This window comes from Gasterosteus aculeatus, chromosome 21 (genome assembly GCF_964276395.1).
Source record: "Gasterosteus aculeatus chromosome 21, fGasAcu3.hap1.1, whole genome shotgun sequence".
NCBI classification, from domain to species: Eukaryota; Metazoa; Chordata; class Actinopteri; order Perciformes; family Gasterosteidae; genus Gasterosteus; species Gasterosteus aculeatus.
Genome location: NC_135708.1, coordinates 15,826,987 through 15,851,625, shown reverse-complemented (window position 1 = coordinate 15,851,625; position 24,639 = coordinate 15,826,987). Strand labels below are relative to the sequence as shown.

The 24,639-nt window shown below is 47.1% G+C and overlaps 2 protein-coding genes across 3 annotated transcripts; both read right to left on the bottom strand.

The window, feature by feature from the left end:
* Nucleotides 1-4,180: 4,180 nt before the first annotated feature.
* On the bottom strand, nucleotides 4,181-9,469 carry LOC120811923 (Golgi reassembly-stacking protein 1). Of its 2 annotated transcripts, none has more exons than XM_040167677.2 (9): nucleotides 9,067-9,469; nucleotides 7,832-7,912; nucleotides 7,470-7,673; nucleotides 7,090-7,176; nucleotides 6,847-6,977; nucleotides 6,633-6,747; nucleotides 6,431-6,548; nucleotides 6,217-6,339; nucleotides 4,181-5,996 (listed from the first exon to the last, which is right to left on the bottom strand). In XM_040167677.2, exons 1-9 carry the CDS (start codon nucleotides 9,130-9,132, stop codon nucleotides 5,743-5,745), a joined length of 1,179 nt encoding a protein of 392 aa, XP_040023611.2. In that variant the 5' UTR covers nucleotides 9,133-9,469; the 3' UTR covers nucleotides 4,181-5,742. The 2 variants fall into 2 exon arrangements, with proteins under 2 accessions (XP_040023611.2, XP_040023610.2); XM_040167676.2 differs by having other exon boundaries at nucleotides 6,431-6,551; nucleotides 9,067-9,417.
* Nucleotides 9,470-11,297: 1,828 nt separating this feature from the next.
* Nucleotides 11,298-23,958, bottom strand: csrnp1b (cysteine-serine-rich nuclear protein 1b). Its single transcript, XM_040167462.2, has 5 exons — nucleotides 23,537-23,958; nucleotides 17,156-17,348; nucleotides 15,108-15,367; nucleotides 14,704-15,000; nucleotides 11,298-14,581 (listed from the first exon to the last, which is right to left on the bottom strand). Exons 2-5 carry the CDS (start codon nucleotides 17,328-17,330, stop codon nucleotides 13,625-13,627), a joined length of 1,689 nt encoding a protein of 562 aa, XP_040023396.2. The 5' UTR covers nucleotides 17,331-17,348; nucleotides 23,537-23,958; the 3' UTR covers nucleotides 11,298-13,624.
* Nucleotides 23,959-24,639: the final 681 nt, after the last annotated feature.

The window sequence follows — 24,639 nt, the reverse complement described above, 5'->3', positions numbered from 1 at the left end:
TCTGAACACATCACATAGCTGTGAATGCTGCACAAGCGCATGTATTGGAAGCTGTAAACAACAAGTGGAGATTTACTCTACATATCGCTGACTGGAGATTACGTGCTGCCTGGAAATGACAACTGGAAGGAACGAGATGAACCAACAGCCGCCAGCTGGCTAACTTCAGGGCGCAGTGGTGGAGTCACGCCTACACGATGAGCGACATTATCGTGCTGCTTGGATCTCAGCTCCAGAACACCTTGAGGTTCAACAATGCTCCCCCCCCTCAGTGTTCTAATTTAAGAACAGTGTGCATTTTTTTGCAGCTGTATAACAGCTGGTCCCTCAAAAAGCAATTGCAAAATCGAGATAAGCGCAACAGAAATAAAAATAGGTGAAGGAGGCACAAGGATGGGTAAAAGTCAATCTCGTGAACGTTCAGAGATCTTGCGGCACCCTGTAATTGTGTCCTTGGTGTAATTTCCAGTTGCCATAGGAACGGGAGACAATGCAATCAATTAGACCACAAGTGACTGTGTGTTGGAGATAGAGACATTATATAAAATATTCAAGGGAGAACACTTTGTTTCCATGACAGAAATATTATTATCATAGTGCCTTAATTAAAACTAGGGGAATCAAATCATGCATATTTCTTTCTCTTTTATTTTTACATAATCCAGATGTGCCAACGCAACTTTTCTGCACCAAGGCAGACCAGACAGAAGGAGCAATTAAGATGACAGAGAGTGATTTGGTTAATGCAAAGACATTAATTAACCTCTTTACGGCGTGACAAAGCCTTGTGAATCGCATGCAGGGAACACAATGTTCTCCGGAGAAATGACATCAGTGAGCCGCTGCTTCTCGTGCCTCGTATCTTCTTCTGCGTGTTTGTGTGTAGGTCTGAAGACCCAAGAGATCCGGTCACATGGTCAGAGAGGACGCCGGAGGAGCACAGCGCTTTGAAAGCCACGCACTCACACGCATCCAGATGCACGCACACACCCAAAGCCCCCTCCGACTCCTGCGTGTGAGGGGCCGCTGTTGACAGGAGGAGCCGGCATTGACTCACCGGCAGATAAGTGACCAGCCTGCGTCACCTGAGTGTGTGTGTGTGTTCTGATCTTGCGGTGGCGGCCTGGACCCACCTGCTGCTCTGTTTGCCTCTCACTGTGTAAATAAAGTCTGCAGTTTATGGATTGGCTTTGCACACAAGAAAAAAAAAACCCAGACGTCTCCGCCTCCTCTCGTCCCCATGGACACACAATGCGGGATTACACGTGTCCATTTAAACGTTTAGTATAATTATGATACATTGCTAACGCGTCAACTCTGATAGTGATTTAATGGATCCCGTAACGAATGGGCCTAGATGTGCATTAGGCACACAATTGAAGGCAGAGTTGGAGAGCTTTTAACAGAAGCCGGGTCATTGAAGGAGCAGGAGGACGAGGAACGTGAGGCTTTCACACAGCAGGAGAAGAGCTGGGCGGCCATCTTCTCCTGCTCTGCAAAGTAATTACAGAAAAGGGAATTGCTGTTTGTGCAGCTCAGCTATCGTTGGTGACTGTGGCTCCGGGGCGAAGCCGATAACATTTTCACTTTAACGGTCAAGCACATTTCCCCCCACAGCTACTGTAATTTTGGTCATTGTACTTATTGGCTCTCTTGTGTGCGTCTGTACAATTTTTATTCCCCAAGAAACACTGCGTGATTGTTGCTGTCCTCCATGTCGGGGGGCTCAGGTTTTGTCAAGTGAATGTGTGCACGGAGCCGGAGCGCAGAGGCTCGGCAGCAAAAGCTGCCTCCATCAAGCTTTAGATGTTTACATAAGAATAACTTGCTGACATATATTCCGTCATGTGTAGCCCTGTGCTCTTAATTTTTTTTTATTAATATATAAAAAAAATTGTTTTATATATATATTATAATGTATATAATGATCCGTCTCTCCCACAAGAGAAAAAGATGCCTGTGTTTTGGTTTGGCTGACACAGTTTACCCCCCTTCCAGCGCCTGGGTGGGCGCCTGTTTCAGGCCCGACGGTGACGCAAGCGGAAAACACGCTGCTTTGTGAAGCTCGGACACCATCACCTGCTTATGAACACGTGCAGACACGGAGCCAAAGCTCATCGAGGGACGATTGGACATAAGTGCCGTTAAAGTGGACGATGAGTCATTTGACAGGAAAATTGGTGCAATCTGGGTCCAGAATTCAATTGTGAACACAATGTTTCCATTATCGGTTATTTATCCCTTGGAACTCTGACGTCACGATGGATGGATGGTTACGTTTTACGCAAATAAACTGCCCACCTCATTTTTGAGAAATCTGAAAGACGTTGGGTGACTATTTTCTAAAGCAGCAAAGGAAATATGGGCGTCCATAAAAGTGAGGTCTTCTAGCAGATGGCTGTAGACTTGACATCAGCGGGGTCCTGCTGACACTAGAACAATGTGAGCCAGCTCCTCACCACCCCCCCCCCCCCCCCCCCCCCCCCACCGAAGGGCAATTAGTATTAAAATAACTCAGGGAACCGTCTGAAACCTCCGAACCCGGCGGCTGCATTCTGTCTGTCTTTATCTCTGGCTCTGTTGTCGCCAGATTGCGATAGATTAAACATTTGGTCTCAGCAATGTTGCTGCTTAAGGCCGGGAAGACGAGTGAGAGAGAGAGAGTCAGAGGCGTGAACATTCTGGCACAACTGCCCTTCAGATCAAATTATCCTGCTGGAAGTCGATTTTTTTCCACACTGGCAGCGTAACTCAAGGGATAGAAAGGAAAGATTTCTCCACGACTGTTGGATGGATCGCCATGAACCTTTACAGATACTCGTTGTGCCCAGATGACGGGGATCTATCGACTTTCATCTAGCTGCAGGAAAGGATCAAAAGTTGTTCTTCTCCAGTGGAAACTTTTAAAATCTACACAACGGATCGAAACAATATTCATGTTCATGGTTCCCAGATAATCATCCCCCGTCTTTTCCTCTAGCGCCGTCACTGTGTTCAGGTTTGTAGTGAAATGTCTTGATCAATATTGGATGGATGGCCTTGAAATTCACAGATCAAGGGCAATGACCACCTAACGGGTCAAAGTTTGTTGAAACACTTTGTTTTATGACATAATACTTTGGCAAAACCAATGGAATCCTTATCTGCTGTCAGAGCCCTGCTGGCGCTCTGCCACAAAACCACAGCGAGAACCAACAGTCAACATTGCGTTCCTATTTTCGGCATCTCATCTCCAACAATAGTCAACATTAGCTACTAACTACTTAACTACTTAATTCCAACATCAAGTGTTGAACAATAATGTAAGAGTAAACCAATGAAAAATGAATCCTGGGGGGAAATAAGTGTTTCCTGCATCAGTAGAATCTACCTTAAAGCCAGCTGATGATGAGCGCAGGAGATGAAATCCACCTCCACAGAATGATGAACCTCATGCATGAATTTAAATGGACCAATACACATCGATGGTGTAACAGACGGCGCTAGCAGATCATTCCCAGGTTTCAGGAACAGGCCACATTGCATGCAAATATGTGTGATTAAAAGGTTGGAAAGTTGGCCGTGCGCATATATGAACCAACAAAGCCTGTAAACAAGTCCGTTTACAGGCTCTGTGAATTGCTATAATGAAAGTCTTTTCCCTGCAGGCTCCACGCGTGCCAATGGAACCGTTTAATTGTGACTGCGTCGACCCGCCATCATTCAGGCCAGATGCACTTTTAAGTGGAGATGCGTGTCCACAGTGGGGGAAACAATCATCGTTTCTCTCTGTCGGTGTCTCTCTCTCCTCTCCCTTCACCCCCCCACCCACCCACCATCCCTCTCTTCTTCTTAAGTTATTCCTTTCTACAATTTGTCATGCTGCAACGACAGGCTGAGGCAACGAGGCACTATGCTGGTGCCTGTGAGCCGAGCTGAGATGAAGCCGAGCTGACAAGTGGGTTCATCTGCATCACAGTGTCCTTCCAAAAAAACAGCCTCAGGAAGGGAAGGAAGGCAAAGCATGTTCCTCCTGAGGTGCCCCCCCCCCCGTTGTATTTCACCTTGTGGCTTCCCACGGGAGCAGCTGCTGGCTTTTGACTCCCCCTCTGATAGAGCTGCAGATCCATGTTGCATAAAACAAAGTATTCACGCCGAGACGAGAAGTTAAACGAGAAAAAAGACAAAACATGCCGCCGTGTGCTGTTGATTTGAGAAGCTTGAGGCGTTTATTTTTCCAACATTACATTTAAGTGGGTGAGCAGAGTGGAAGTTACTGAGCTGCTGCATATTCATCTTAGAAAAAACATAATCCTGCATTTGACACACATGCAGGTGTGCGAGAGGGAGGCTTTGTGAGAGCGCCGCTCACTCTCTGCTGGATAAAACCAAGCGCTTCTCCTTCTCGTCTTTGCTCATCCCTCAACGCCCATCCCCCTCCTCGACAGAGGACGGCCCCGGTAAAATATTTAGGCGTACTCCCCCTCTATTTTTGTAGCATCACTGCTTAGCTTTTTCTCTCTCTTTTTTTTTTTGCATTTTCTGGGGCTCACCAATATTTGGTGGTTCTGATATAGAATTACAAAGGATACAAACAGAGGTATTTAGATTATGTGTGTTGTAATTAATGGTTGATTCTGCATATAGCCCAGTGGGTATGCATACATATTGCCGAAGCTGAATCTATGCAGCATTGGGAAATATGAATGGGACGAAATGATGCATCGCGTCACTGGGTCAGTGAGGTATCGGCCCCGTCACGTTCCCCTCAGTGACGCGAGCCGCTTCCGATCCGCTAGATCGAACAAATAAATCCCTGAAGAGTTCATGAAGATGAGATTTCTATTGTAAAAGACGTCGTTCAGCTTTATGTCTCCATTCATCACCTCTGATATGATTAATCATTTCTGAGGAAATTTGAAGCTTCCCTGGTCGGGATCCATGATGAGGAGTTTGCTGACACCTGCTGCTCGAAGCATAAAGTAACGGCAACATATTTCTTATGTTGTAAATATACGCATGTCCTACTTCAGGATATCTGTGAGCCGGTGCAATAGCTTTTCACAGTGGTTAAACTACAGTCAGTCATATTATGCATACACCCAATAGAGTAAAACATCTGACTACAGCAGGTATTTCTTGAGCATCTTCTTTCAAATAAAAAACAACAACAAAAAAAACCTGTTCCATCCATCCATAAAATTGAATAAAATTCTATACAAAGGGATTATGTGTATAAAAAAAAAAAAACACAAGAAAGGCAGGTATTTAAAATGAGACGCAAGGCAAAGTGGCTTAAATGGTAAATGCCTGAGGTTTAAAAGATCTTTTCACAGGTACTTAAACTCCAAAATAAAAGCATCCAACGGGAAACATGATGGATCTGCGTGGACGGCAGCTCAAACTTCTTCTAACAGCGATTCAGACTATTCAGCAGGTGATAATTGGGACCAGACAAAACATTATATAATAAAATATGAATAACCCTTGGCTTTTTAGTGCAAACTAGGATGCCTTTAGACAGCAACTAAGACTCAACTAAGGCTTCATCCTGCATGATGTTGAGACGATGACTAAATTAAGGAGTACATTCATGGAGTACAAACCATCTCTCATGTGCAATTCAGCATGCAGTAATGGTACCTGGATTTACATAAACTCTTAAAAATTAAACAAGTGCCAGTGATGCCACTTACAATCACATGGTAAGCATCCTAAATCCCCTCCTATGCACCAATCACCAGTTATGATGCTCCGGTCATCCTAACAGTGTGACGCAGCCGTCTCCTCCTCTATGACATTCACTGAGGGCTCAGAACGGGTATTTTGCACCTCGGGGATACTCGCGTCACTCGGGTCCTCTGTGGCGACTTCAAGGCCTGCGAGGTCGTCCCCGGTCTCTCTGCTCAAAGAAGTGTTTGCGATCTGGTGGGTGACTTCCTTCTGCTCGGCCTCCCGGGGGTCAGATTCTTCTTCCCTCTCTGGGGATAAAGGTCTTTGGTCAAAGGATGATATATCTGTAAAAATACATGAACAAACAAGGGGTTAAAAGAAACGTTGGACCACAGGATATAGATCATATTCATGAATAAATCATTCACAAATTTGTGACAAAAGTATCACGTCACGCGACAAAAGTAGAAAATAGTTCATGAACTGATTCACTCAATGACCCCCAGGCGCCACAAGCCCGGCATTGAAAACATGGGATTGATCCATCCAGCTTCAAGTACTTACCCAAGCTGCACGGATCGCTGGAGTCATCTCCATAATCAGCAAACATGGAGCTCTGGCCCGTGTCGTTGGTGGAAACCGTGTCCGACACGTCTGGAGTCACCGCTTTGGATCCACTGGAAATATCTGCAAGTCACACATTTCATTCTGTGTGAAAAAAGACGTCAAAAGAAATCCGACAATTAAAACAAATGAATGATTCTTGAAACATTATTACCCAAGTCCACGGCCGGCTGAGTGGACGAGGGTGCACGCATGTCCTGCACGGCTCCTTCCATTGGATTTAAATCGATTTCACGGACAGCAGAGGGACGACCTGCAGCGCTGGGAGGCACCTGCTAAGAGAGAGCTTGTGTTTTAGACAAGGGGAAGAACTATGTAACTTCCCAGGGACATTTAGGGAAGATTAAGTGGTTTACCTCAGCGTGGCCGCTTGCAACCAGCTCTTCACCGTCGTCTGTGCCGGTGGATTGAGGCGGAGCCGGACGCGTCGGGATTCTGTGCAAGTAGCCGTAGCCGATGCCGCAGCCCAAGCTAATGGTTCAAGAGGAACAAAATAAAAAGGGGGGGTTAGTGTAAATGATGAGCGTGTCTTTACTACAGTTGACATGTTAAGAGGAGATCTCTGCCTACCTTCCCTCTCCTCCCCACGCTCCATTTGGTGTTACTACCACCTCTCTGCAGTGGTCAGTCTGAGTGTTGTACACAAGCAGCTTCAGAGGTTTCCCCTCATTGGCTTCAATCAAAGAAAAGAAATCCTCTGACTGCAACCGGGAGAAAAGGACAGCAAATTAAGATTTGGCATCATACTTGTCCATGAATGCGAGTATACTATTATATTTGAATGAATAATATGAAAATTGAAGAAAAACATACATCTTGCAACACCTGGTCAGCTCCTACGATGAAGTCATCGTGATCGATAAGGCCAGCCAATGCAGCAGGGGAATTAGCTTCCACGTCCTGAAAAAGGGATGATTATGCAGGCATTTATATTTAAAAATCACCATACGTGACCATAACACAGAGAATTTTTCCATGCCGCAGTAGTAAATTAGTAAGTACCAATCCTAGTGTAGTATACTGAGTGTAAGTATATCACTGTATCAATGGGTAGGATCCCCGGCGCCTGGTCTTTTCTCACGAAATTAATAAAAGAAAAAAGGTGCTAGCTGGGAAACTGACTTGTTTTAAGACCAGGTCAGTTAAACAAAGAAAGTTAAAGAATAACCCGTATTAGGCTGGACATGACTTACCAAAACATGCCAAACGTTCTCGTTGGCTCCTTCGAAGCTGCAGAAGCGGACGCTGGCGCCCAGCAGACCCTGACCCCCCCACATGTTACTGGGTATCACCTCCAGTTCCCTCACCCGCTGGCTTTTTGAGTTGAATACTTCAAGTTTGACTGCTTTCTCCACATTGGCTTTTAGAAGATCTTTCAGCAAGTCACTTTCTTTATTCTGGAGAAACAAGATAAATGTGTTTCATAAAACTGTAGCATCACTAGCCCTCCAACTAGTACGCAGTGGGCCCGTCGTAGGATGCATGTAGGCCCATTGATTGTAAGTGCACATGCCAGACGTCAATGTACATCATAGCATCACAGGAGTTCACTCACAAGTCGCGTGTTTCCGATGGAGAGAATAAAGTCAAAGAAAGGCTCCAGACCCGCCCTCCGAGCCGGCGACTCCTCTTGGAGCTGAAATATGATAGAAACACATGAAGGTTGGCCATGGATGTACAGCTGATTTGATAAGGGGTACCGTGTTAGAGTCCCCCCTCCCTCTCTGTTAATTATAGATATTGAATTGGCGAGAATTTGGGGAGAGAGTCAGTTTGTTACTCATGCAAAATGTCCGGTCACGCTTTACAGTTTAGGATGTTTTATTTTGTGGTCTCAAACATACATTTCCTGCGTTTCCTTTGCTGTGTTAGAAACCATGTTCCTTTCTGGTGCATCTCCCCACTTGCACACATCTGCTACCTAAACGCCCCCCCACCATGACAAGAGCCTAGCGCACAGTGTCCCCTAGTGTCAACACAAACATACACAAATAATCTAAACTCATATGACAGCTCCACTGTTCCGTCCCCACGTGTGCAAAATGCAACACAATAACTACATTTCCATGGAGACACAAAAAAACGTTATATATCTGACCTATATTTGAACTTGACTTCACTGTCCCACTTGAGTCGGAGACTCATTCCACTTGCATGTCCATCCCATTTTAATGTTTGGTTGTGCTCGACCAGTCACCAAGCCATTGAATTCATAGCAGTGTCCATTCTTCTTTAAAAATGAAGACCCATATGACCCACATGACCTATGACACATATTCCTCAATGGTCCCACCCATTCCCGTAGTTAGCTAGAGTGATTGACAGGCTCAACGGCTTCGTACCGCGAGACCTTCACTGACCTCAGTAAATGTGAACATCGTATTCTGGTCCTGAACGCGGAATCGCTCGGTCCGTGTCACTGTGGTAGCACCGGCATATGTAACCGTAGCTGACTCAGCTGAATAATGTATACTCCGGGTACTGGTGTCAGGTTCTAGGAGTGAGCCGCTCCTGAACAAATACAGTGTCTAGCAAAGCTAAACAACAGTCCGGGTGGGGAACAAACGCCACCTCGTCATGAGACACCGTTAAAGGTCTGACGAGTCGCGACACATCCGGATTAAGGTGACAATGCGGTGTTTCTTCATTGATAAATGCAGCGAGATTTGTCCAGGACTAATAAGCAAAGTAAAACGGCTAAACATGCCAACTGAGACATACCAAATTAGCTGTACGGTTAGAGACACACCCATGGAAAGGTTTTGGCTAACCTTGCGCTGCAATACGTACCCCGTGGACATGATATCCACTGTGAGTTCCCCCGTCCGACAAAAACGAGCTCTGCGGAAGCCCCATGGTCCTCAACAGATGTTGCTAATTAACGTAAATACAGTAACTGGCTTGATGTCACTGAGGTAAAGCACTGTTAAAAGTCATAACTGAAGGATATCACCGCGGATTCAAGCTAGCTAACGCCAACAGGGGACAGGTTGACAGCAGCCGACTCAGAGCCAGGCGAAGCGAATCAATAAGGATGTCAGAAAAATCGAGCCTGTACCGGGATAGACTGCCTACGATCATGATATCAAGCAGTCGGTGCTCGACTAGCCGTCCTTGCTTGAGTTGGCCATGTGGTTGCCTGGCAACAGAGTAAGCGATTGGAAAGTTTTATTCAGGACCAGTGGTTCTCAACTGGTCTGGCTCTGGGACGCACCATCACCCCTTGATGACAAGCCGCGACTCAAATCGAGGAACATTCTCAAATTTATTTAATGAAAATATGGTGCAGTTTGAACCTGAGATAGTATGGAGACAGAATACGTAAACAAGTTTAATGAAAAAACGAAACAGCCAGCTGTTTATTCTAATTTAATTCTAATTTTCCCAGGCAAAGGCCTGCGAACCATTAAAAACGGGTCCGCGACCCACCAGTTGAGAATCGCTGATTTAGAAGGTCCGTAATACATTTGGATATTTAATAGAAAATCTACTTAAAATGGGTTTCGGGGTTTAGCTTCACATATGACATGCCTAAAAAATGATTTAGCTAGCTTCATTGTACTATTATAATTAATAACGTCACTCTAATTGTGGAGCGTATTTTGCCATTTCATTGGTTGTGGATCAATTTGAACAGTTTTCTGTGGGGAAATGTTTGTTTGCTCCTCACGGGTGGTTTAGATCGTTTTGGTTGTGTGAAATGCATCTGCTCTTTTCCCACCACGATAAAATATATTAGGGCCTATTTTTCAAAGTGTTGTAAAGGTCAAAATGCACAACTCTAAAAACAAAAACAATTCCCTGTACATATAAATTTATGAACCTTTTTGTGACAATATGATAGTTAATTTTTAAAGTTAATTTCTTATTTAGTGGGTACCGTGTGGTGTGTGGGTGAGTATGACCTGTATACGTATGCCGACAGTGAGCAGTTCCCCCGTGTGGAAATGATTTCTGTCCATCTTGGCAGGACCGGAGACTTTGGCAAAGGGTCAAGTGAAAACTCGATAGCACGCTTTTTTTTTGTTGACAGCAGTGGCCCAAGGGGATAGATTCATATTCACCACCTTCCCTCAACTATGATCACAGAGCTGCAGTGCTTTGCACAAGTAGAGGAACATAACACTGGTATATCCTCTACTCAAATGGTCAGGGATTCTTCACCAGTGGCAACTCATGGACTATTCGGATATCAATGCTTGTCTAGTTAAAATATGTATCAAACAGGAGGACCTCTGAGCTGCTAGAAATCAATTTACATGGGTCATACGTTTACATGCAGTAAATGCTTTCTTGTAGTCCTTAGTTTAACCAGAGGGTGGCGACAGTGGTTCATGTTTGGACTAAATGCCATGCTTACTATATCAAATAGTAACCTTTTTGCTTTCAACGATTGTGCAAATAGGGCCACGTGTAAAGGGCCACGGCTGCAGATTCACTGGGACAACAAAAGTAAGAGGAGATATTCCTAACGATGTTTTGATGGGTGAGTGAGTAGAACCACCAAAAGAACTGGACCTACATTAGGTTTGGGCTTAAGTGGCAATAAAGCCTTTTTTAATGTACACACATCAAAGAAAACCTAAAAGAATTCCTTTATGATCTACCTAAAGTCTTAACAAGAACCACATGTTCTTAATGTTGGCCATTTTGAGTTACAGTCACTGGCGCGACATTTCCGTCTTGTCTGGGATTTCTGGCCATATGTTTGTGGAGATAGTTATGCAGGAGGTTACCGCATGACATCACACAGTGTTTTTTCTCTTAACCATGGAGACCAAAAGCCACAGATGAATTCCAGTGGTTTCTATAAAAAAAAAAATCCAAAAGAATGTGCTGCCTGTAATGCTATAGAAAATATACAGATTTTAGTAGGAAAGAACAGGAAACCACTGAACATGATTTCTCTTGGGAAGTCTCCTTAAAATATGCATAAGATAAATAAAAGAGAAACATTTGCTTATCCTCTAAACTGCACCATGGTTTCCCCGTAACAAATCAGCATATGACAAACAAAAGCATTTAGAAAATGTTTTTTTTATTATTATTATTTGGAGGGAGAGGCTGTCAAAATGGCTTAGATGAAAGACTGTTTTTTTTTCAACAGCAGGTTAAAGTGTGAATATGTCAAAAATAAAGCAGCTTTGTTTGCTCTGCAGGACCATTCAAGCAGAAATATGTACAACACAAAAGGCAAAAAGTAAGACACGTTCTCTGAAAATAAAATTTAAAAAAAGCTGTACTGTAATACATTACATTGATGAACACTCACTGTTACCATTTCTTCATGAAAGTTGATGTTTTATACAAGAGAAACAAACGTTTGCTTGCAAAAATCAGTGCCCTCTTCTTGGCGTAAGAACATATATACCGGATGGATTTAAAAAGTAATAAAAAAAAATAAAAAAAAGGCAAAAAGCGAATAATACATTTCCATCGTGCACTCTGCACCTTTTCAAAAGTATACAATTAATCAGAACAGGTTTTAACAAACAGGACCTGCATGCATAATTTCTAAAGGGTCCAGAAAGGCTGTTGAAACAGCTGTAGAAAGGGTGAGATATGTACATCAACTCTCTAGTGTCCTCAACTGTTCACGCTGCTGACAGATTCACCTTTGAAAGGTCTTGTTCTTTTAGGAATGAGGAAACGCTTCATTTTGTTAGGGTCTATGTGTGCAATAAAAATTGTATAATATATTCAGTTTTTATGCACAAGAACCCTTTACATGTGATATTTAGTACATATTGTAACTCAAGTCACAGACTTCCAAGCAATTCGGAATACAATCAAATTGATCTTTGCAATTTATTTAGTTTTAGTGGCATTTCTAAGATATCTAACCATAAGACTGCCTATTAAAAATACTTGCAGAATGCTAGAGCGATAACCTTCATAAGTATACTTTTCTCTATAATTCATATATTACAAAGGTCGTCCCAGATTGAAAATTACTAATTTTGCTTTAATAAAATATTCAATTTGTAAGTGATTAGAATTCTTTTTTTTTCAACCTACATAAATTAGTTACAAAATATTAGTGTATTTTTCTATGGTTACATTATAGGCAGCGATAAAATAGACCCATAATTTAGCTTCAGTGATTAGGGAGATTCCACAGTTCTCAGTCCCAAAGCTTAAATGGAAGCACTGTGCACACGCCATTGGCAGGCATGGCTCCCCTGATAAGCAGGCACATCCAGTAAACTTCACAACACCCAATTTTATTGCTAAAATGTCTTAAATTAAATAGCAAATGAAATTATGGTGTAATAAGTTATTTAAAAAAAAAAAGCTAAATGTAAAAGATAATAGATATTAAATACTTTCTGTTGGACTTGTGGTCCCAATTTCCATAGCACTGACTTAATATGAAATGGGTGAAAAAAGAAAAGTAAAGAAGATTGCACTTTTAGGTGACAATATCAAACCACAGTGCTTCTTGCGTGAAATTAGGCTTTTATCGGAAATAAATAGAATAAAATCATGAAAGAAATAACTTAAAACAAAAGAAACAAAGACAATACAAGCTACAGCTTTGAATGGTATGAGCGTTATTTCTAGTTACCTGGCTCATAAATATGAAACTCCATAATTTAGCGTTTAACTGTTGAATCGATCCCATACAACCACAACGATGCCTATTCATACATCACTATTTTCACAGATAAAGTGCTGATCGAGGAGCTTTTAGAGGGATCGAATTTTTGTACCATGTAAGACCCTTGGGAGAGATCTTGAGGAGAAAGAGTCCACTAGCTTCAGGATTCAGCACAGGGAGGACCCTATAGTCGAGTCATCTGGGCGGAAGCCCAAAAGGGGGAAAACACCAACAGGACTTTGTTGTGATTGGACTCAGGTTTCCTACGAAGGCCGTCACAGCAACGGTCACCATACATTGCCTCCAAAAGCTAGAAAGCTAGAAAAAGAAATTCCCTGAGGTGCACATTCAGCTGTGTTGAGATTCCCGACCGGGCCCCACTTAAGGTTGATTCCTGTTTAGCATATGGTTGCTGATCTTGGTTTGGTTAAAAGAGCTTTCTTAGGAACTGAGAGCCATCATTGGTTTCAATGGGCCTGGTCAAATTCATCTCCGTTTCGCATCTTTTCACTTTTAACACTGGCTGCCGTCTCACACAGCAATAATCCCAAACTGCTCCGCTAACGCTTGAAGGCCAGTCTGGAATTTGAACATTTAATAGGCAAGATGGAAATCACAGCTTCCTCCAAATACCACGTTGACATTGACTTTCTATGTGCATAATCGGTCCCATCCAAAACTCCCATCTTTCTTTTTCTTTTCTTTTTTTTTACCCCCCTTGCACAGTCCACACATCTTCCCGTCGTGTCAAACTTTCACAGACTCCATCACAGACAATTTCATGGCTTCCTCCAACAGCTGATTGTCCGTAAACGTGGCAGGGGGTTCTGGAACGGATTCGGAGAGGCCAATCAGCGACTCCAGGAGGCAGGTCCCGGGGTCGCCCGCCGGAGGGAGGCTGGGGTAACTGGGAAACTGAAACTGGAAAAAGTTGTCCATGTGTTCGTACTCCTTGAGGGAGTTGTAGAGCGAGCTGGGCCCCAGGCAGGGGAAGCCGTCAAAGAACTCCAGGTCGGATTCCGAGGAGAGGCTCAGGTCCATGTTGTAGCTCGCCGAGCGGTCGACGGTCGGCGAGGGCGTGCGCGGCACGCCGCTGCCGTGGAACAGGCCGTTTCCCTGGTTGGCGTTCTCGTCTAAGAGTTCTGAGATTGTCGTGGCTCGATTGTCCGTGTGATCGTCCAATAGGGTGGCTTCTATATTGTCATTCTCGTCAGCAAAGTCCACCATGCTGAAGCTACTAAAAGCCTCCGTGCACGGCTGCTGCTGCTGCTGCTCTTTGCGGCTACTTCTCGAGCCGTTCCCCGCGTCGCTGAAACCCAAAATGCGGCTCAGGCCTTTCTCATCCACATCCAGCCGGGTGAGATGCTCACGCCGGGCCTCGCCTCCCTCGGAGTCGTCGCTGTGACCAGAAGAGTCCGATAAGTCCGTCATATCGCTGCTGCAGCTGTTCTCTCCGGGCGCCGCCAGTTCGGAACTAAAGGGGAAGGACGGCACCGCCGACAAGGCGGTTGGCTGCTGCTGCTGCTGCTTCTTCTCCTCCTCCTCCTCCGTGCTCGACTGCTCCTCCAGCCTCTTCTCCAGCTCCAGCTTCATGATGGTGTGGATGTAATGCGTCTGCACCCTGGTGGAGTTAAACTCAATGCGGCCTCCGGTGTTTCCGCAGCCGTCTTTGGTGCAGCCACAGGGGAACGAGGAATGATCCATCTGTTGGGGCGGGTAGAAGGGTGAAGTTAACTGTGACGTACGGACAACAAGTCTCGATAGCGTCGGGATCTGGAGCCGCTCGCTGTCACACGGCGGCGTGGCTGCCGTTCTTTCGGGCTTACCTGACATTTGATGCCGGCGAGGCTGCAGCTACACGTCTCGGGCTCGCAGAAGCCCTGGCAGTCGCAGCCGCAGTTCTCCCTGGAGATTCTCAGCTCGTGCAGTTGCCTCTTCTCCTCCTTGTCGATCTTCTTGACGCCGGCTGCTTTGAGCAGCGCGTAGCGCCGCTTCGGCGGGTAAGGCTGGAGGAAGTAGCCCTCGTGCAAATTGGCCCCGCCGATGTCAACGTCCTGCTCGGGGATGTCGTCCACCGTCAGGCGCTCCGCCTCCTCGTTCTCTTGGGTTCCGTTCTTCGTCAGCTGGAAAGGCATTTGAAAATGAGTCGTCGTTGCACGGAGGTTTGTGTATCGGCGTCGAGGCCGCTTCGCAGAGACGGTCTGACGCACTCGAGGGCGACTTTGCTCACCTTCAGCTTGAGAGCCTCCAGCTTTTCGTATCGGAGCCGGTTGAGGAACTTCTCCCTGCGCAGGAGCCGCTGCTCCACGGCGAACTCGGCCAGCGTGTACGAGCGGAGCGCGCTGTGCCGCTGCATCATGCCCAGGGTGCATCCCCCCCGGCTGGGAACACTGGTGAAGCCCTGGCACCGGGGGAAGAAGAACACCGTCACCTGGTCAAAGGTCACGTTCCCGCGCCGCGCTCGCTTGGCCTTCTTAAGGATGGATGTCGCTGTAGACGCAGAAAGAGAAGGTTTAGAATACATTTTTGTCCGTGAAGGAGGGTGGTGTTCTAAACAATACAGTTGGGGAATGCTGTTCCGTGCCACTAGGTGGCACAGTGACGCGCCGCGTGAAGCCGTGGAAAACCTACTGAGCCGACTGTAAAAGGACACCCCACTGATTCATTGCCCTAACCTTAACCAAGCCTGATCATGTACTCAATTAAAAAGACACTGCCAACAGGAGTTCAACAGACTCACATCCTGTAAAGGGAAACCTAAACTAATAAGAAACCACTCAACCTCATTTCTCCGCGTCCTCGTGTGCGACAGACAGCACCCAGCCCTGGAATTTCCCAGTGGTGACAAGCACGGAGGAGGAAACCGGGGGCTGCCGGTATCACAAATGGGCGAGGAAATGCTCGGGGCTTCCGGAAGGGGCGGAAGGGTGGAAGGGGCGACAACAACTGCCCATCCTGGTCTCAGTGCGGGCAGAAACTGAGCAGTGAAAAGGTCGTTGCTCTGTTAAAGCACTCAAAGCTACGCGGTATCTTTCCGCCCTCAGACAAATACTATACAACCGTACGGGAATCAAAGTGGAACCATGTGTGGGAACAGTTATTCCAGCTTGATTGTAAAATGCACTTCCTCTTGCCAAGGAATATTAAACATGACCTTTGATCACTATTTACTCCAGGGATTGTTGTTCATGAAGCAGAAAAGGATGCTAATACGGACACATGTCGAGCATTACGCTTTGTGGTGGTGAATTCCTTGCACATTCCTGTTTTGTGAGCCACCTCTCTCTCTCTCTCTTCTAGGGACACACCCTGAACCATTGACCTCGAATGGAAAAAAAATATGTTTACTTGAAAAGCCACGCTTTTATCCCGATGCAGGTACAGACAACGGCCTACCTATTGCATCTGAACCTGCCGCTGGGGGCCGTACAGATGAAACCGACTGCCAGTTCCATTTCCCATCCATCAAATCCAGTCAGGCTTATAACACCAGCAGGAGACAAACGATACCCTCTCAGCCGCCTCTAAATGGGAGAGCTTTGCTGGCTGTTTTTCCCCCCCACTTTCACCTCACAATGGCGGGCTAACTTTCTGTCCGACACAAACACCGGATTATATGGGGGGGTCGCACAATCTGCGTCTCTAAATGAGTCTGCATGCCTTCCTTTCTTGATTGTCCTACTCCTTCCCCCCCTGTATCCCTTCACCCAGCCTCTTTCAGCACCTGTGCTGGGTGCATGCCCGGGCTCCAGACAAGGCTCTGTGTGTTCCCAGCCTTGGCAACCTGCCACGCTCCCTCATCCACCCCCCTGCCCCGCCCCCCCAAACGGTTTGCCCTTTTTTCCAGTTCCGACCCGGGCCGGTCCCCTGAAGGCCGGCAGACTTAACCGGGGTCCAGACAGAAAACAACCCTGAAAGCTGCTCGACCGACACCTTTCGAGGAAAGGTGAGGCTCTGTCTGTCGATAAGGCTCCGCGAAGAAGCTGGAGAGAGAGAGAGAGAGCGAGAGAGAGCGAGCCGACGTGAACTGCAAAATGTAATTAGCCGTTTCGCCGCTTTAGGGCATGAAATCACGAGGGGCATTCATTGCAGATGTCGGAAATCATATCTGTGAGCAGTTTCATAGGCTGCTAGCAGCCTAAATTCCGCTTTTATGGGTTTGTTATCAGAGCCTCCGTGGAGCAGTAAAAAAAAAACCCAACAAAAAACAAGGCGAAAGAACGCATTAAAAAGCATGTTCCATCAGCTGGTTCATCGCCGTTAGAAGAGAACACTCACTGTTGAAATGTGTTGCCGGGGAGCTGGGGTTGCTGGGAGTGGAATCCAGGGTGTCCGAGTAGCAGCTCTCCCCCGCCGAGTCCCATCCTGAGCCGGCGGAGGAGAAGGAGGAGGGCGAGGAGTACCACGGGTCCTCATCCACCTCCTCAAACTTCCTCTTGAGCAGCCCACTCATGGCGTTAGCGCGAACAATCTGCAGGAAAGGGCGGAGGGAGGGGTCGTTAGAAGATTGTTCACACTTTTTCTAAAGACCCGTGTTGTTTCATGGAAGCTGTTGTACACACACACACACACAGGCCATCTACAGCGTTACTGGTAGGAGTGGGTCCTGTGCTCCCAATCTCGTGCTGCACTCAGCTGAGAGTGGAAGTTAGCCACGGCACAGGAAGCAATCAATCAGGCCTGCTCGCATAAGGCAACAATTACTGGACCCTTTACCCTCTTCGAAATCCCATCAGCTCAGCAAATGCATTGATGCATTGATTAGAGAGAAGAACCAAGCACAGAGGTGACCAAATCATTCAGCCATAGACATTTGAATTTCAAATCATTCCCTTCATGCAGCACCATCAAAGACGAGGGCCAGAGCCGGGGCAAATTGCCACTTGTCCTGGATGACGCGTTTGCATGGCAGTCGTGGTAAATATGTACAGCTATGCATATCCACGGTGTTTTATTATGCAACTGCAGCGTGCAGAGCTCCCTTGAGAGGGCCCTGCTGGTTCAGCGATAAAAACAATCAATCCTTAGAGAGAAAGAAAAAGACGGGCAGACCGAGACAAGGGGAGGAAGATCATCACGAGGAGGGAAACCGCTGTTCACCCTTCTAATCTTCACAAACATTACAGCACTTACACCTGTAAAGCCTCTACCACGCGCAGGCCCCGTGAATATCTTTAGTTAAAAGCTTTCAGTGAATGAATAATGCCCTCGCAGCTCCGCCAAATCACATCAGCATTTTCCAGCAAAAAGACAGGAACCACAGACAAGAAAAACAAACGCGTCGAATGAGACGGGAGGTTTTTACTGCTGGTGTAGTTTACCGTTATGGGATATTAACACGTCACGCCGCTTTGACAAACAACAGACAACCTTCTGCACGTCTTCTGGGAAAAACGGCGCCGACGACTGCCAGGGAAGGCAGGTCATCGTCACAGCCCCCGGGGGTGGAGAGGGGGGGGAGGCCCGCTAGCTTAAACAAGGAGGGACAGAGGAGAAGGAAGTGAGAGGGCACGGAAGGCGAGACACTCCCTGTAATAACGTGGAATGGAAGCGGAAAGGCGGCTGCTACTTTGAAGAGATAATTTCACCATCAGACGCTGAACCGTCTTTTGTAATATTGGGTAAATCCCTTACAGCTCCAGCATGTAATCGATCCGGGGGTTGGTTTTGTACTCATACTTAAGGAAATAAGATTGTTGCACGTTGTTGTTGTTGTTTTTTGGGCAGGATATAAATCATGCTTAACTTAAGATTACCAAGAAGTCCCCATATCGTCAGCCTGACCTGGCTCAGACGCACAGGTACCGACAGGCTCATCGGTCACCACCACTACTACTACTTAAGAGGCCAACTCAGTGTGTCAGAAGGCTGGGTACACAACATCCACTCCCCGTGTGACCTGCATAACTGGTATGTGACATCAGGATGTTATGTAAGCGTCGGCAATCCAATGCCTGAGCAGGTATGCGAGGAGGGAGTCATTTAGAGCATGGTAACGGGGAGCAATCATGCAAAACGGGTCTCGCATTTTGACGAGGATAAAACAGGAGTCGGAGTCAAGGGCAAGAGGCTGACATCTTAGAAAAGGCAGTGGGGGGCAGCGGTGCAAGGGGCTGTTATTGCTGCAGTCAGACATCCCCGTCCCCAGTGAACGTATGATGAATGAATCACCTTGCAATAGGTCAAGATGGCTCCTGCCGTCCCCGCGCGCGCATCGCGACCACATCAGCGTTTCCGCCCACAGTCGAGAAAGCCTCTCGCTCGAGACCGATGCATCAATTTACTGGAGCAAGAAAGAATCCGCCTTTCACAGCTCATGATATTATCGCGTCGCATGGATCTGCCCCGAGACTGTTTAGAAACACCTGGGCGCAGCATCTGTTGCTTATCACTGATCAGACAACAAGTGTTGGAAACGCCAACGCGGGGCGAGAGAAGAGCGGCGGCGCACATGGGTCCGCCTTGCATTTTTTTTTTCCCCGCTCCCAACCCCGATTCCCTGAGAGAAAAAAACAACAACAGAAGAACAGAAAACAAAAGCCGCGAGGCCTCCTCAGGGGAGTGCATAGCGCCAGCTAAGCAAAGTCTTTTTAATTAAAAGCTGCAGTGAGGCAGAAGGGGAGGAGAGAGAGTATTGGGGAGATGGAGGGGGGGGGGGGGGCAGTGGTGTCAGAACTGGGTCATTGTCTCTTGACTGCAGTCTACCTGACACATTGATTTGTTAATCCCGTTCAACGGGCAGAAACAATGGCGAGAGGTTAATCCCGGCAAGGGGACGGCCTGTAGTCAATCTGGAGCTTCTCAGCCGCGGTGCCCACAGGATGGGCCCCCCGCAAAAAATGCTCAAAATCTTTTTTTAAAAGAGAGCAGCGGATGGAACAAGGGACCGGGCTGAAGAAGAAGAAGAAGACAATAATCATGCAATTACTCGTTTGCAAGAGCGTGGAGGGGAAAAGGGGGGAAAAAAAAAAAAAGATGAAAGAGGATTTCAGGGGCCGGCTCCTCAGGAAAGCAGAGCTTGTGAATTCCCGCCCCAAGCGCAGAGTGGATGTGATCGGACAGCCGAGCCAGAGACGGAGCACAGCATGTTTTCAGCGCGCACTAAATTATGCATCACTGTCATTCCATCAAGCGCACGCGGGCAGGCAGATAAAAAGGACGCATCCGCCGAGGTGCTCCCCAGCCCGTTGTCACGGCGCTGGGAAGATAAATCTTTCGGCGAGGATATTCGTCACCAGAAGCACGACGCAGCTCAAGTCAGACGCACGACTATGTCAGTCGAGTGAGATTATCTTGATGTATGCCGCCTGTTAATGTGAATTCAGAATTCACTTCCAGTTCATCTGCCTACAGCTCCTCGAGTTCTTATTGGAGGGATCTGTGGAGACCAAGTGCAATACCACCACTCGTTCATTCAACAGCAATTAGCATTGCTACCACTTTAGCGCAAAGGAGAAGTATAGGGTGGAATCGTCCTACTGTTTCCCAACACGGCAAACATGCAAACAGTTGACAAAATGCATTCATTTTTAGAAACGATCAGAACAAAAACTACAAATGGCAAAAGGAATTTGTGTGTGCAGGAAAATCTTTAAAGGCCCAAGCTGACACGGACTCCTAATGCGAAGCAGGACAACGCACGGTTGACTTTGCCCCCTCGCACTGCTTCGTCCAGCCCCCCTTTTTTTTGCAGCTAACTAGGTGGGAGTGACGAGTCGCACTAAACTCAGCCAGCCCACAGCATTTACATGGCGCTCTGGCAACCCTGTGTGAGCGGTGCCGGAATTACTGACTGGCTGAGTTGAGTGCTCATAAAATGTGATAATGATGAACCTGGGAGTCTTCGTGTGTGTGTGTGTGTGTGTGTGTGTGTGTGTGTGTGTGTGTGTGCAGCAGCAGCGTGTCTGGGCAGGTCGCCCCCCCCCCCTCTTCGTTTGCCATGCACCTCTCACTTCCAGCTGCTGTCACGGGAGAAGACGGGGCTAATTGATCAGCGCAATCAAGGTGGCAGCGGGCTGGATTCCAGCCCGTGCACAGCTGGGGGAGAGGGAGGGGGGGGAGGGGGAGGGGGGGGGGGGGGTGACACTGGCTCCTTTCTTAAACTCAGCTGTTGCTCATGAAGCAGCGCTCCACCTGCTGGAACAAAGCAGGGAGAGCTCCTGTTTTCTGCCCTGTGAGCCTGTTGTTCTCACTTGACGCCCCAAAGCTTGTTGTGACTGTGCCACATAAACATTCTGTTCCCGCTGCCCCGACCCGAGCAGCACAGTGTGATTTGTAAACGGGGGGGGGGGAGGAGAGGTAGCCGGGAAGAAGGAGAAAGGATTGTGCAAAACAAATAAATAAATGTTCTCGTCTCCAGGCCGCAGGAATTCCATTCTGGCCCGCGCCGCTCTCGCTGTAACGCTGAGAGGAGAACACAGGCTCTATCCAACCCAGATGTGCTTTCCACTGCTAACCACTGGAAAGTCCTACTCCCATAAGGCAGCAGTGCGCGCTACCTCTGCTGGCCACACCTGCCAGGGTATTAGCTTGCACATGGACCTCACATGCCCTCAGCTGTCATTAATCTGTTATGCAGGCATGCAGGAGTACGGCGGTGTACTGCGACGGTTGTTGTACTGACGCTGTAATGCAGAAAGAGGTCGTAGAGTGACTCCTGGGGAACGTACATGGGGAAAGTGAAAGAAATATGCAGCTGTTTTTTTTCTTTCTATTGAGCAGAAACTGCTGTGAGTAACAAAAAGCAGAAAAATCGGAAGAAAACTCCCTTTTCATAACAGTAAACATGCAGCTTTGAATGTGTGTGCGTGTGGGCGGGTGTCTGTGTGTGTTCTCGTGGAGGAAAGAGGGGGGGGGGTGCTTTTGGGTTCAGGGGTTGTGCTCCAGTCTGGGACACTTGCAGTATGGAATGCTGGGAGAGGACAAAAGCAGATGGGAGCTCTCCAGCGCTGTGAGGGAGACCTTTGGCAGACAGACTGCGCCCCCCCCCCCGTCAGTCACCGTCTCCAGGCACAAAGGCGTGGGGCCGTCCTGCGTGACCAAAAATGAGGCGGGCACATGCTACCTTGTCTGAACCCGGCACCACTGCTGCAGCCTGAGACGGACACTAAAAGTGTGTGCGTGGGCTTCCTGAGGTTGTGAAACGCGCACTGCAGTGCACAGGAAGTGGCCATCCACATCATCTGTGCTGACAGCTGCAGGCCCCACAAGGTTGGTGAGCACAGGATCATATGATGGATAGGAAGGGGAGTCAGGAGGTATGGATGGTAATTATCGTAGCTGAAATTCCTCCAAACATCCTTTCGTATAGCTTCACGTCGTTGATCATCAAGGCATTGTGTCCTTTCTTTTGTTTTTTTAGAGGGATCAATAACGTGAGCTACGTTTATAAATGATACCACACGTGTGGAGATGAAGAAGAGCTATTCAACATCCGTGCACATTCCTCGGACATGCATTCCACGTGCAATGCACAGCAGCAAGTGCTATGAATCCTCCCCTCTGTAAACAAAGGATCATTCAGCTATTTGCAGAAAGCATGATTTCAAAAAAGATCCGGGTGAGGTCGCGCTAGAGACGATGTCATTGATTCAGCCGCTCTATGAAAAAAAACAGACTGGCTCTGTAGAAAAAGAGCCCTAGATAATAGTGTAATTTATGAAATGATACGTTAATTATAGCGTCTGAGGCGAATGAGCATCATCCGGTAAATAAACAAACAGAGCGCGCGTTCGCTGCTTTTTCCATTTTCATTTGGGAATGTTCACGTTTGACTGCTTGTGAACACAAATCCGTTTTCTGCTGAAAATTATTCAAACAATGAAGACACTCAACATTCCGTATCCGCACCTGGCTCGCAGCGCAAACGTGCACGAGGTGGAAGGAGGAAACCAAAAAAAAAAAAATCAATCATTAAATGTAGCCGAACGTGCAGATCGTCAGGCCGTGTGGCATGTGACCCGGCCATTCCTCATGATTAATGCTAATTCTAATGACAGCGGCCCTGTCAGCTGTGTGTGTGTGCGTGTGTATGCATGTACGTGCATGTGTGTGTTTGTGTGCACGCGCGCGCGCTTCAGATAAAGCGCCTTCAGGAGTCGCTCTACTTACAAAAAGGCGCACCAGCACCGCCGAGGTGAGCGAGAACAACTCTGCACGGGCTGAATACACAAAGCCGACCTGCTCAACAGTTCACACATGAAATGAATCCACAGCCCGAACCCACACCGTAACGAGCAGCACCCCCCCGCTGTGAGCTGGGAAGTTTCTAAATACCCGATTAATCAGCGGTCGATCGATTAATCGATACATGGGTGAAGCGGTTTGTTTGGAATCTCGCCCGAATCAATACATTGTTTTATTCCTCGCGAAGCAGTTAGTGGTCACCTGTGCGTAAACCAGCCGCGAAAGCCCAATTAGTTCAACCCAGTTCGGCAAAAAAACAAAAAAACAGCAACCGCGTCGATATATTCACAATAAAGCTCGGTAGTAAGTTAAACGACTAAAGTGAGTTTCAACGGAATCCAGCCGGAGAAACCTTCCAGATTGATCCGTGACACCACACAGCTTCATTTAAAAGGCACCATTCACACTACACATCCAAATACATTTTGTCCAATCAGCCCCGCACGAAGCTTCTGTTCTCGGCGTCTTACTCACCACCAATTCGGGTATCCGATCACCATCGGGGACTAAACAGCGTTGGGTAGACAGCCGATTGAGGGGAGGGGGGATAACGCGTGGAAGTAATCCCCAACGAAAAAAAAACAAAAAAAAAAACGGACACAACGAACAAATACGGCGCTTTATCCCCGCGTAACAAGGCAGCGCTCGGGTGCTATTGTCCGGGTGTCCTCTGCGCCGCGCGGGGCTCCGTACCAGCTGAAGCGCTTCCCTTGTCTGTGGCAGACTGTGCCGAGAAGCGCAGCCTTGTTCGTCAGTGGAAAACTCCCTCCTGACTGGCGTCTGGTCTGACGCAGGCGGTGACACGGGGAGGCTGCCCACGCTGCTTCCTGCCCGTCTCTCCCTCTCTCCCCCCCCGCACTGCGCCGGTGACCGTGTACCTGCGCGAGGACGCGCGTGTGCCCGGCTATTGTGCTGCTATGGTATTAATAGTCGGATGTTTTTTATTTATTTATTTAATTTAAATAATTAAAATAGTCACACGTGAGCCATTAAGGAGCCTCTGGTGGTGAGTTGGTGAACAGGGAGATAAGTGGGTAGATAAGCCGATGTGTTATTGATAAGTGGTTTTAACAGAACATAAATGTCTGGTAATGTTGTTCCGAACTGACCGCACGTGGGGTTTGAGTTTCTTTTGAGTGCGTTGAAAGTGTTGGAAGCCTTTATAAACCACGTTAAGAGGATCCATGAGTATATTCCATGTGAGCTGACTATGAGGTGGATGTCTTCAGAAGATGGACATCTTCTCGAGTAGTGATGAGGGGGGTGCTGTGATGCTGTGATGCTGTGATGCTGCGATGCTGCGTGCTGAGCCTTATTTCCAGTTAAAGGGAAACACAGACTGCGCTGATATGAAATGACGAAATGAAGTGACTCACTTTCGTCTTCACGGAACACATTAGTTAAATTCCTTTTCAAAGCAAACCACTGCCTTTATCATAACACTGATGTACAAGCTTGGACTCGGCTGATATGAACTGGATATGATTTTTAAATGAATTAGCTTTGCTGTGATAATCAAGGTTATTAGTAGTTTGACAAAACAATGTACTTGAATTCACAAATGACTCATTTTGATG